The 13,633-nt window shown below is 48.1% G+C and overlaps 1 protein-coding gene across 4 annotated transcripts; it reads left to right on the top strand.

Annotated features, from left to right (window-relative positions):
• The first annotated feature begins 34 nt into the window (after positions 1-34).
• On the top strand, positions 35-12,945 carry TTC9C (tetratricopeptide repeat domain 9C). 4 transcript variants are annotated; one of them, XM_032153130.2, is made up of 4 exons: positions 176-672; positions 1,327-1,590; positions 9,682-9,864; positions 12,595-12,945. In XM_032153130.2, the coding sequence occupies exons 2-4, from the start codon at positions 1,353-1,355 to the stop codon at positions 12,687-12,689; spliced, it is 516 nt and encodes a 171-aa protein (XP_032009021.1). In that variant the 5' UTR covers positions 176-672; positions 1,327-1,352; the 3' UTR covers positions 12,690-12,945. The 4 variants fall into 4 exon arrangements, with proteins under 4 accessions (XP_058294806.1, XP_032009021.1, XP_058294805.1 ...); XM_058438822.1 differs by having other exon boundaries at positions 298-313; XM_032153129.2 differs by lacking the exon at positions 176-672 and adding an exon at positions 860-1,240.
• Positions 12,946-13,633: the final 688 nt, after the last annotated feature.

The raw sequence follows: 13,633 nt of genomic DNA on the forward strand, positions 1-13,633 counted from the left end.
CTGGCGCCCCCGGGCCAATCGCCGCCGGTGCTTTTACCGCGCAGCCGCAGCGGAGTCCAAGACGGGCAAGGCTGGCTGCGGCTCAAGTGCCTCGTAGCACGGAAACGTGTGCGCGCCGGTCTTTCTGTACTTCCAGCTGGGGGGTTATGCGCAGCCGCCCGGAGTGCCCCGATGCTATGCCCTTCCCACCACCCTTACTTCCGTCTGACTTCCAATTGCTGTGGCGTCTTAGGGGTTGCCAGCCTCTTTTCCCTACTGTCTGTGCTTGCAGCAGTAACGACAAAAAAAGTCAGAAGAGAATGCGTTGCAACATGTTAAGCCTACTAGCAATTGTTTTTCTGGCTGGGAAGCAAAAGGGCTCCCCAGAACGAAGAACTACTGTAATCCTGGGCCCTCCTTTTTTCGCAACGCCTCAACTTCTACCCAGCAACAGAGACTCTTGGCCCCGCCCTTTTTCTTTTATTGGCCAACTTGAATCGTCATTTGCCGTTCCGATTGGTCATCAGTGATCGTCCGGATTTTTCCAATTGGCGAAGCTGCCAGGGGATTTCCCCCCCCTCCAGCCGTTGGTACACTGAGGAGGCGGGGTCGTTTCTGCGGGATTATTTTTCCGGAGCCTCTTCTGATTGGGTGGTGTGGCGCAACGCGCGCGACCCTTCAAGATACCAAACTGTACGCATCTCTGACCCTTTCCTCTTCTTGCTCCTGCTGGTAAACCGAAGCCCAGCAGACTTCCAGGCTTGGGCATCTGCAAAGGGCGAGGAACTGGTCGCGGCGCCGGGTGGGCTTGCAGCTGTGACGCTTATGTGGACACCTCAGTCTCACTGGTGGTTCACCTCGGCTTCCCAGTTTATTTACTGACGTCAACAAATGTTGAATAAGGAAGAAGAGTTAGAATTGCTTCAGGCACCCCGGAGTTTTAGCACTACTCCCGCCCACTCCCTTCTACTTCCAGGTCGGGGGGGCGGGTCCAATAGAAAGGCGGAAGCCAGTGTCCCCGGCGTTCTCACGCCTGCTACAATTCCTGAGTGGGTCCTTGCTTTAGTTCTTCGGAAAGTCTCCTCACCCCCACATTGCCTCTTTAGGAAGTCACTTAATGTTTGGCTTCATTATTCCCACATCCTCTTCCTAACTAGTTGCCTGCACTTCTTGAGAAAAAGACTGCAGAAAGGAGAGGTGGGGCTGTGAGTAGAAACAAGCAAACCGCAGGTCCCTGTGGGGGGACCCTCCAGGAAGAAGGGTAATTTTCTGCCTCCTTAAAGTGGCTGCTACGGTCAGTTATTTTGCTCCCAACCCCAGAGCTTCAGTTGCTCCTTCATTTCCCAGTTCCGCAAGAACCGTGGGCGACAGTTATGGAGAAGCGTCTGCATGAGGCTCAGCTGTACAAGGAGGAAGGGAACCAGCGCTACCGGGAAGGGAAGTACCGAGATGCTGTGAGTAGGTACCATCGAGCTCTGCTTCAGCTGCGGGGTCTGGATCCGAGTCTGCCCTCTCCGTTACCTAATCTCGGACCTCAAGGCCCGGCCCTCACGCCTGAACAAGAAAACATACTGCATACCACCCAGACAGACTGCTATAACAATCTAGCTGGTAAGAACGAGGCTAAAGGGTGGCTAGAGAGCATTAAGACAGGAACATGAACATCTGTGAACACTGGGGGAAAAAACGCTGACTTTTTTTTTTTTTTTTTTTTTACTGTCATCCATTTATTTTGCCATGAATTGGAATAACCTGCCAATCTGTGGGGCTGTAATTAAGTTGCCATAGAGCAGGGCTTCTCAGACTTCACCTGGAGAGTTTGTTAAAACACAACTTCCTCGGCCCCATCCCCAGAGATTCGGATGGGTCTGACGTGGGGCCTAGCAGTTTGCATTTCTTTCTTTTTTTTGAGATGCAGTCTCGCTCTGTTTCCCAGGCTGGAGTGCACTGGCGCGGTCTGGGCTCACTGCAGCCTGCCCCTCCCGGGTTCAAGCAATTCTGTCTTAGCCTCCCGAGTAGCCGGGACTACAGGCGCCCGCCAGCCACCACGCCCAGCTAATTTATTTATTTATTTATTTTTGAAACGGAGTTTCTCTCTTGTTGCCCAGGCTGGAGTGCAGTGGCGTGATTTCGGCTCACCGCAACCTCTGCCTCCAGAGTTCAAGCGATTCTCCTGCCTCAGCTTCCCGAGTAGCTGGGATTACAGGCATGCGCCACCACGCCCGGCTAATTTTTGTATTTTTAGTAGATACGGGGTTTCATAATATTGGTCAGGCTGGTTTTTTGTTTGTTTGTTTTTTTGTTTTTTTTGGGACGGAGTCTTGCTATGTCGCCCAGGCTGGAGTGCAGTGGCACGATTTTGGCTCACTGCAAGCTCCGCCTCCCGGGTTCACGCCATTCTCCTGCCTCAGCCTCCCGAGTAGCTGGGACTACAGGTGCCCACCACCACGCCCGGCTAATTTTTTGTGTTTTTAATAGAGACAGGATTTCACCATGTTAGCCAGGATGGTCTCGATCTCCTGACCTCATGATCCGCCCGCCTCGGCCTCCCAAAGTGCTGGGATTACAGGCGTGGGCCACCGCGCCCGGCCGGTCAGGCTGGTCTTGAACTCCTGACCTCAGGTAATCCACGCGCCTCTACCTTCCAGAGTGCTGGGATTACATGTGTGAGCCACCGCACCCAGCCCCAGTTTGCATTTCTAACAGCCTTCTGGGTATTGCTGATAGCTTTAGGTAATTTTGCATGCTACAGGGAAAAACTATACTTAAGGTCAGGCCATTGTTTATTTAAGGGACATTTAATATTTGTGAAACACGTTCATTTCTTTAGCTGGTAGTTTAGATCTCATATATTCAGTGGGTCGTATAGTTTTTCCTCATTTTTCTTTTTCTTTTTTTGAGAAGAGCTTCGCTCTTGTTGCCCAAGCTGGGGTGCAATGGCACTATCTCGGCTGACTGCAACCTCCTTCTCCCGGGTTCAAGCGATTCTCCTGCCTCAGCCTCTAGACTAGCTGGGATACAGGCGCATGCCACCACGCCCGGCTAATTTTTTGTATTTTTAGTAGAAACGGGGTTTCACCATGTTAGCCAGGCTAGTCTGGATTGCTGACCTCAGGTGATTCGCCCGCCTCGGCCTCGCAAAGTGCTGGGATTACAGGCATGAGCCACTGCACCCGGCCCAATAATTTTTATTTATTGAGTGCCTATAACATGTTGGGCAGTCATTTACAGATAGCTCCCATCTTCACAAAACTGCAAGGATTATCCCCATATTTACAGCTAAGGAAATCAGATCCTGTCACTGCCTGAAACACCCCATTGGCATCTCATCACACTTAGGAGAAAATCCAAACTCACCTCGAGGTCCCAGCACCAACTAGCTCTTTTATTTTTTTTGAGACTGAGTTTTGCTCTTGTTGCCCAGGCTGGAGTGCAATGGCACGATCTTGGCTCACCGCAACTCCCGCCTCCCGGGTTCAACCAATTCTCCTTCCTCAGCCTCCCAAGTAGCTGGGATTACAGGCATGTGGCACCACGCCCTGCTAATTTTGTGTTTTTAGTAGGGATGGGATTTCTCTATGTTGGTCAGACTGGTCTCAAACTACCAGCCTCAGGTGATCCGCCCACCTCGGCCTCCCAAAGTGCCAGGATTACAGGCATGAGCCACTATGCCTGGCCTTATTTTTCATTTTATTTATTAATTTTTTTTTTGAGACGGTGTCTCACTCTTGCTCAGGCTGGAGTGCAGTGGCGTGATCTCGGCCCACTGCAACCTCTGCCTTCCGGGTTCAAGCGATTCTCCTGCTGCAGCCTTCCAAGTAGCTGGGATCACAGGCACCTGCCACCATGCCTGGCTAATTTTTGTATTTTTAGTAGAGACAGGGTTTTGCCATGTTGGCCAGGCTGGTCTCGAGCTCCTGACCTCAGGTGATCCACCCGCTTCGGCCTCCCAAAGTGCTGGGATTATGGGTGTGAGCCACCATGCCCTTCCCGAACTGGCCCTTTTATATACTTAACGCCCAAAGTACATTTCCACCTTCACGCTTTGTAGGCTGTCTTTCCAGCTAGAATGCCCTGTCCCTTGAATGACACTTATCCAGATTTGGACTCAAAAGTTGCTTCCTTAGAGAAGCCTTCTGTAGCTGGGTGCAGTGGCTCACGCCTGTAATCCCAACACCTTGGTAGGCCAAGGAGTTCAAGACCAGCCTGGGAAATCTGGCACAACCCAGTCTCTACAAAAAATACAAAAATTAGCCAGGCATGGTTTTGCTTGCCGGTAGTCCCAGCTATTCTGGAGACTCAAGTGGGCCAATGTCTTGAGCATGGGAGGCCGGGGCTGCAGTGAGCCAAGATTGGGCCACTGCACTCCAGCCTGGGCGACAGAGCAAGTAAGACTCTGTCCCCCCCATTCCTCCTACCAAAAAGCCTTCCATAAGCAAACAGCACTCTGACTTCATTCATTCTCGTCCCAGCATAGTTTTATTTTTCTTAAAGCACTTTTTCTTTTTTGAGACAGAGTCTCGCTCTGTCGCCTAGGCTGGAGTGCAGTGGCGTGATCTCAGCTCACCGCAAGCTCCGCCTCCCGGGTTCACACCATTCTGCCCCAACCTCCTGAGTAGCTGGGACTACAGGCGCCCGCCACCACGCCCAGCTAATTTTTTTTTTTGTATTTTTAGTAGAGACAGGGTCTCACCTTGTTAGCCAGGATGGTCTCGATCTCCTGACCTAGTGATCCTCCTGCCTTGGCCTCCCAAAGTGCTGGGATTACAGGTGTGAGCCACCGCGCCTGGCCAGCACTTTTTTTTTTTTTTTTTTTGAGACCAAGTCTCACTCTGTCGCCCAGGCTGGAGTCAGTGGCACGATTCTGGCTCACTGCAAGCTCTGCCTCCTGGGTTCACACCATTCCCCTGCCTCAGCGTCCCGAGTAGCTGGGACTACAGGCACCCACCACCACGCCTGGCTAATTTTTTGTATTTTTAGTAGAGACGGGGTTTCACCGTGTTAGCCAGGGTGGTCTTGATCTCCTGACCTCGTGTTCCGCCTGCCTCAGCCTCCCAAAATGCTGGCATTACAGGTGTGAGCTACTGTGTCCAGCCTCTTAAAGCACTTTTAAAAATTAATTTACTTGGGCCGGGCACGGTGGCTCATGCCTGTAATCCCAGCACTTTGGGAGGCCGAAGTAGGCGGATCACCTGAGGTCAGGAGTTCAAGACCAGCCTGACCAACATGGAGAAACCCCATCTCCACTAAAAATACAAAAAAATTAGCCAGGCATGGTGGCGGATGCCTGTAATCGCATCTACTCGGGAGGCTGAGGCAGGAGAATTGCTTGAACCTGGGAGGCGGAGGTTGCGGTGAACCGAGATCGCGCCATTGCACTCCAGCCTGGGCAACAAGAGCAAAACTCCGAATCAAAAAAAAAAAATTAATTTACTTGGGCCAGGTGCGGTGGCTCACGCCTGTAATCCCAGCCCTTTGGGAGCCCATGACAGGCAGATCGCGAGGTCAGGAAATGGAGACCATCCTGGCTAATATGGTGAAACTCCATCTCTACTAAAAATATTTTTAAAATTACCTGGGCGTGGTGGCGGGTGCCTGTAGTCCCAGCTACTTGGGAAGCTGAGGCAAGAGAATCGCTTGAACCTGGGAGGCGGAGGTTGCAGTCAGCCAAGATCACACCAGTGCGCTCCAGCCTGGGCAATAGAGGGAGACTCCGTCTAAAAACAAACTGAAGGGGTGGCCTGCCCCTCCACACCTGTGGGTGCTTCTCGTTAGGTGGGACGAAAGACTTGAGAAAAGGAATAAGACACAGAGATAAAGTGTAGAGAAAGAAAAGCGGGGCCCAGGGGACCGGTGCTGTGCTTACAGAGGACCCACACCGGCACCGGCCTCTGAGTTCCCTTAGTATTTATTGATAATTATCTTTACCATCAAAAAGATAAGGGAGTGGCTGGGCAATAGGCCTTGCAACATCAATAAGTTCAAAAGAAAATGCTGTGCCTTTGAGATGCATATGCGAACATCTCCATAAACCTTCTGGCAGTATTGCTCCATCCATCGCCCAGGGATGGGCAGGAGAGGAATGTTCTTCTTTTTTTCTAGATTTAAGAGAATGGTGATGACCTTTAACCATAAGCAGCCTTTAGGCACTTGTTTAACAAAGCACATTCTGCACCGCCCAAAGTCCTTTTAACCTTAAGTCACCACAGCACATGTCTCTTGCAAGGACAAGGTTGGGGGTAGGGTCACAGATTAACAGCATCTCAAATACAGAACTAAATGGAGTCTCTTATGTCTACTTCCTTCTATATAGACACAGTAACAGGCTGATCTCTCTTTCTTTTCCCCACATTTCCCCCTTTTCTTTTCAACAAAACTACCATTGTCATCACGATATCGAGATTACATACTTCACAAGGTAATCGAATATCACAAAGGGGTGGCCTGCCCCTCCACAAACAAACAAAAATATTCATTTACGCCGGGCGCGGTGGCTCACGCTTGTAATCCCAGCACTTTGGGAGGCTGAGGCGGGCGGATCACGAGGTCAAGAGATCGAGACCACGGTGAAACCCCGTCTCTACTAAAAATACAAAAAATTAGCCAGGCGTGGTGGCGGGCGCCTGTAGTCCCAGCTACTCGGAGAGGCTGAGGCAGGAGAATGGCGTGAACCCGGGAGACGGAGCTTGCAGTGACCCGAGATCGTGAAAAAGACAGCAAAAAAAAAAAAAAAACATTGCTTCTTTTGTGTATTCTCATTTTTTTTTTTTTTTTTTTTTCTGTCACCCAGGCTGGAGTGCAGTGGCGTGATCTCAGCTCACTGCAACCTCTGCCTCCCGGGTTCAAGCGATTCTCCTGCCTCAGCCTTCCAAGTAGCTGGGATTACAGGCGCCCACCACCAAACCCGGCTAATTTCTTTGTGTTTTTAGTAGAGATGGGGTTTCACCATGTTGGCCAGGCTGGTTTTGAACTCCTGACCTCAAGTGATCAGCCTGCCTCAGCCTCCCAAAGTACTGGGATTACAGGCATGAGCCACTGCGCCTGGCCTCAACCTCTTTAATCATCAAGATGATTGCCTTGCTCCTCTTATCCTCTGCTTCTAGCTCAGTGCCTGGCACATGGTCAATGCACAAGAACTGGTTGTTGAATTAATGAGCAAGGGTGATAGATTGATTGACCCCTGGGGAAATAGCTAAGTATAAACTCCAGCCTGGGCAACAGGGGGAGACTCCGTCTAAAACAAACAAAAAAATTCATTTACTTGTTTCTTGTATATTCCGCCACTTTTTTTTTTTTTTTGACCACTTGGTGGGGATGTTGTAGAAGGGATACAGACATCAGCACAGGCCCTTTAATGTGCTCATCAGTGCCGATTCTTGGTCTTTCTCAGCACCATGATTTAATAATACTATGTTTAATTCCCACAGTTGTGAAATAGGGAGTGTGTTTCTCTTCTTAATCATAAAAAGGCAGAACATTGACCTGAATTGGTTCCTCCGCAGGTTTGTATTTCAAAGTCCCATTAAGTCATCCAAGAGAATAGTGAAGTTATATACTGTATTGTTATTGAGAATGATGATTTTGGAGTTAGAGAACACTTCATTCAAATTTCATATTCATTCCACCTAGAACCTGTAAGATCTTGGACAAGTTACTTCTCTGAGTCTTGATTTCTTCATCCATTAAATGAAGATAGTAACCCCTATATAATAGTGTAGATGCGAAGATTAAACAAGACAGTGTATATCAAGCACATAGCACAGTGTTTGCCATTTCCTGACACAATTAATGGCAACCATTATTAACAAAGCTGCAGTACAAGAACTGTGGTGAAATGGGGCATTCAGGACATAGAGCCTTGGATAGAAGAGATACAATGAAGGTTAGTTTGTTTTTTAAAAAATTGTAATTTATCTGATTTTTTTTTTTTTTTAAGATGGAGTCTCGCTCTGTAGCCCAGGCTGGAGTGCAGTGGTACAGTCTCGGCTCACTGCATATCTCATTTTATATAAAAAATTAATGGGGCCGGGCACGGTGGCTCACGCCTGTAATCCCAGCACTTTGGGAGGTGGAGGCAGGTGGATCACAAGGTCAAGAGTTCGAGACCAGCCTGACCAACATGGTGAAACCCCGTCTGTACTAAAAATACAAAAATTAGCCGGGCATGGTGGTGAGCGCCTGTAATCCCAGTTACTCAGGAGGCTGAGGCAGAAGAATCACTTGAACCTGGGAGGCAGAGGTTGCGATGAGCCAAGATCACGCTACTGCACTCCAGCCTGCGCGACAGAGCGAGACCTCCATCTCAATAATAATAATAATGGGGGCTGGGCAGGGTGGCTCACGTGTATAATCCCAGTACTTTGGGAGGCTGAGGCGAGCGAATCACCTGAGGTCAGGAGTTCAAGACAAGCCTGGCCAACATGGTGAAAACCCATCTCTACAAAAATACAAAAATTAGCCGGGCATGGTGGTGTGTGCCTGTAATCCCAGCTACTCGGGAAGCTGAGGCGGGAGAATCGCTTGAACCCAGGAGGCGGAGTTGCATGAGCTGAGATCATGCCATTGCACTCCAGTCTGGGCGACAGAGCGAGATTACGTCTCAAAAAAAACAAAAAAGGGTCTCAGCTGGGCATAGTGGCTCACGCCTATAATCCCAGTACTTTGGGAAGCCAAGGTGAGCAGATCCCTTGAGGTCAGGAGTTTGAGAACAGCCTGGCCAACATGGTGAAACCCCATCTCTACTAAAAACACAAAAATTAGCTGGACATGGTGGCACATGTCTGTAATCCCAGCTACTCGGGAGGCTGAGGCAGAAGAATTGGTTGAACCTGGAGGTTGCAGTGAGCCAAGATCATGCCACTGCACTCCAGCCTGGCTGATGAGTGAGACTCTGTCTTAAAAAATAATAATAAAATAAAGAATACATTTGTTATTCAGAATACACTTCTTATAACACTGCAGTGAATACCCTGCCAAAAAAAGGGACAGGGGAGGGTCTCACTATGTTGCCCAGGCCGGTCTTGAACTTCTGGGCTTAAGCGAATCTCCTACCTCAGCCTCCCAAAGTGCTAGAATTACAGCATGAGCCACCATGCTCGGCCGAGTTTTAAATAAATTTTAAAGTATGTTCTTACCAGCTTTATAGCCAGTCCTAACTCGGTACTAAATGTGTAGCAGAAAATCAGTAAATATTGAAGTAGATTACAAGATATGTGAATTTTTTGTTTTTTTTTGAAACGAAGTTTCGCTCTTGTTCCCCAGGCTAGAGTGCAATGGCACGATCTCGGCTCACCGAAACCTCCTTCTCCCAGGTCCAAGTGATTCTCCTGCCTCACCCCTCCCGAGTAGCTGGGATTACAGGCATGTGCCACCACACCTGGCTAATTTTTATTTTCAGTAGAGACGGGATTTCTCCATGTCAGGCTGATCTCGAACTCCCTACCTCAGGTGATCCACCCGCCCTGGCCTCCCAAAGTGCTGGGATGACAGGCATGAGCCACTGCACTTGACCGATATGTGAAGCTTTTATTCACTGCTGCATCCCCAGTGTGTAGAAGAGTGTCTGGCATATGGGAGACACCTTATCATTTGTTGACTGAATGTTGTTGTTACCACCCTGTTCGGTACTGTCTTGAGCTGGCCAGTGGAACCTAGTGTAACGAGTCCCTCCTCCCTCTTCTCTCTTTTCATTTGGCCCATTAGCCTGTCTCCTTCAGATGGAGCCCGTGAACTACGAACGAGTGAGAGAATATAGTCAGAAAGTCCTGGAACGACAACCTGATAATGCCAAGGCCTTGTATCGGGCCGGAGTGGCCTTTTTCCATCTGCAGGACTATGACCAGGCCCGCCACTACCTCCTGGCTGCCGTGAATAGGCAGCCTAAAGGTAATCAAGAAGGGCTTTGAAATGGTAAAGACAAAATTGTCTTGCTGGGGCAGGTCTGTGGAAAGGGGGTTTTATTTTACTTTGCCAACGTATTATTTTCAATAAGTAATACATTCACATGTTTGAGAATTCAAACCGAAAAAGTATACGATGAACAGACCTTTTTCCATTCTTGTGTTCTTGTCTCCACGGAAAAGCAGTATTATTAGTTTCATGTGTGGGGGGTTGATGCTTAATCAGGCATACACAATATATATGTTGGTATGTCTGTTTCATATATATATATATATATGCCTATTTTAATATATAAATATATGTATATCAATGTGCTTTTATTTATAAATATACATTGTATATCTTTATAAATATACATTGCATAATTTATAAATATACATAAATATATATATATATAAAATAGGCAGGCCGGGTGGGGTGGCTCACATCTGTTATCTTAGCACTTTGGGAGACCAAAGTGGGTGGATCACCTGAGGTCAGGAGTTTGAGACCAGCCTGACCAACATGGAGAAACCCCATATCTACTAAAAATACAAAATTAGCCAGGCATGGTGGCACATGCCTGTAATCCCAGCTACTCGGGAGGCTGAGGCAGGAGAATTGCTTGAACCCAGGAGGCAGAGGTTGCAGTGAGCTGAGATCCTGGGCAACAAGAACGAGACTCTGTCTCAAAAAAAAAAAAAAAAAAACAAACAAACAGTGTTGTTTTTCGGGGCTGCGTATGGTGGCTTACACCTGTAATCCCAGCACTTTGGGAGGCCAAGGTGGGCAGATCACCTGAGGTCAGGATTTCAAGACCAGCCTGGCCAACATGGCGGAACCCATCTCTACTAAGAAAAATAAAAATACAAAAATTAGCCGGGTGTAGCCGGGCGCAGTGGCTCACACCTGTAATCCCAGCACTTTGGGAGGCCGAGGCGGGCGTATCACAAGGTCAGGAGATCGAGACCATCCTGGCTAACATGGTGAAACTCCGTCTCTATTAAAAATACAAAAAATTAACCAGGCGTGGTGGTGAGGGCCTGTAGTCCCAGCTACTCGGGAGGCTGAGGCAGGAGAATGGCGTGAACCTGGGAGGCGGAGCTTGCAGTGAGCTGAGATCCGGCCAGTGCACTACAGCCTGGGGGACAGAGGGCAGCTGTGTCTCAAAAAAAAAAAAAAAAAACTGGGCGTGATGGCAGGCCCCTGTAATCCCAGCTACTTAGGAGGCTGATGCAGGGAGAATCGCTTGAACCCAGGAGGCGAGGTTTTGGTGAGCCGAGATCGTGCCAACTGCACTCTAGCCTGGGCGACAGAGCCAGACTCCATCTCAAAAAAAAAAAAAAGTGTTGTTTTTCAAGTTCCGTTCCTCGTCTTTAAGAGTGACTGGAGGCTGGGCATGGTGGCTCATGCCTGTAATCCCAGCAGTTTGAGAGGCCAAGGTGGGCGGATCATGTGAGACCAGGAGTTCGAGACCATCCTGGCTAACATGATGAAACCCCGTTTCTAGTAAAAATACAAAAAATTAGCCAGGCGTGGTGGTGGGCGCCTGTAATCCCAGCTACTCGGGAGGCTGAGGCAGGAGAATGGCGTGAACCCAGGAGGCAGAGCTTCCAGTGAGCCAAGATCGCGCCACTGCATTCCAGCCTGGGAGACAGAGGGAGACTCCATCTCAGGAACAAAACAAAACAAAACAAAAAAACAGTGATTGGAATAGGATGTGTGAATGCCAACAAATACCCTTGATAATTCTCATTCTGCCAGTTCTCCAAATGGGGTCTGGCCTTTGCTTTAGCTATCATTTTTATCCTTTAGCTCAGCTAACCCCAGGTATGACCTAGAAAAAGGGCAGTCCTGCTGAGAGAGAATTTGAGACTTACTTTGTTTCCAAGGCAAAAAGGATATTGTGAAGCAGATGAGAGACTCATTCCTGTGTTGGTTGGTTGAGCACTGAAAATTGTCTCCCTTTTGCATTCTGGCTTACAATTGCCAGTGGATACGAGTAGCAGAGTTACCAAATGTATAGCAGTGCAGTAAAATCTCACTAATCTAAATGAATGAGACAGCCATTAGGAATTAATAAAGATATAAAATATAAGCCATTTGTTCATGTTTCTCACCATCAAATACATAAATTAACTGTCACCTATATGAATAGTATCTTTAGAGGCTCTATTTTAATGATAACTGCTTCATCAATCTTGCTTTCATTATGAAATTAGCAACCAGTGGCCAGGCGTGGTGGCTCACACCTGTAATCCCAGCACTGTGGAAGGCCAAGGCAGGTGGATCACGAGGTCAGGAGTTCCAGACCAGCCTGGCCAACATGGTGAAACCCCATCTCTACTAAAAATACAAAAATTAGCCGAGCATGGTGGTACATGCCTGTAATCTCAGCTACTTGGGAGGCTGAGGCATGAGAATTGCTTGAACCCGGGAGGCGGAGGTTGCAGTAAGTGGAGATCCCATGCTACTGCACTCCAGCCTGGGTGACAGAGCGAGACCCTGTCTCAAAAATAAATAAATAAATAAAAATTAGCAGCCGGGACAGAGATTTTTTTTTCAATTCCAAATATTATTAATTAATCAGATTTACTATTGCACAGAATGGTTGCGATATATTCAGATCTTGGAGAGATTTTAAAATGGGAGCATGTTAACATTCTCTCCTGCCACAAGGTACGATTATGGTCTTAACTGACTCTGTTTCTAATTGCTTCTCCATCATCTTCCAAGATGCCAACATCCGGCGGTACCTCCAGCTGACACAGTCAGAACTCAGCAGCTACCATAGAAAAGAGAAGCAGCTCTACCTGGGCATGTTTGATTAACAAAGAAGAAAGATGCTCCTCCAGTTGAACTTAGGTGGACTATTAAACATGCATGAAGGAGAAACCTGAGCCTCAGCAAGAGAAATTAACCCTATACCTCTGACCCAGGTGGATTTTTGTTTCTAGTTCTGCACAAACTTCACTACTTAGACAATCTGAGTCTTTTTCTGTCTATCCATCTGTTTATTTCTATACCTTTCAATACATGTTATTGTTGCAGATATTTGGCTTGAGAAATATAATCAAAAGACATTCATCAGCTGTGGGTGGAATTAATCATCTCTGGCATAGATTTTTCATTACAGTGTTGTTAGATGTACTTATATACAGAGGCAACGGCTTGCAGAGGATGACATAGGATAGGCAGAAAGAAGTGTCTTCCTTTATTTTTTCAGAAGCCCAAACCAAAGTGGGAAATATGGCCGGGCGCTCTAGCTCATGCCTGTAATCCCAGCACATTGGGAGGCTGAGGCCAGCGGATCACCTGAGGTCAGGAGTTCAAGATCAGCCTGGCCAACATGGTAAAACCCTGTCTCTACTAAAAATACAAAAATTAGCCTGGCAAGATGGCACACGCCTGTGGTCCCAGGTACTGGAAACTAGACAATTATAAATGGGCCAGGCTGGGCATGGTGGCTTACGCCTGTGATCCCAGCACTTTGGAAGGCAGAAGTGGAGAGATACTGAGTCCAGGAGTTCAAGACCAGCCTGGGGAACACAGTGCAACCCTGTCTCTATAAAAGATGCAAAGATGGCCAGGCACAGTGGCTCAGGCCTGTAATCCCAGCACTTTGGGAGGCTGAGGTAGGTAGATCACGAGGTCAGGAGATCTACTGACCTGGCTAACATGGTGAAACCCCATCTCTACTAAAAATACAAAAAATTAGCCGGGCATGGTGGTGGGCGCCTGTAGTCCCAGCTACTCGGGAGGCTGAGGCAGGAGA

This window comes from Hylobates moloch, unplaced genomic scaffold, assembly GCF_009828535.3.
Source record: "Hylobates moloch isolate HMO894 unplaced genomic scaffold, HMol_V3 SCAFFOLD_5, whole genome shotgun sequence".
Taxonomy (NCBI): Eukaryota; Metazoa; Chordata; class Mammalia; order Primates; family Hylobatidae; genus Hylobates; species Hylobates moloch.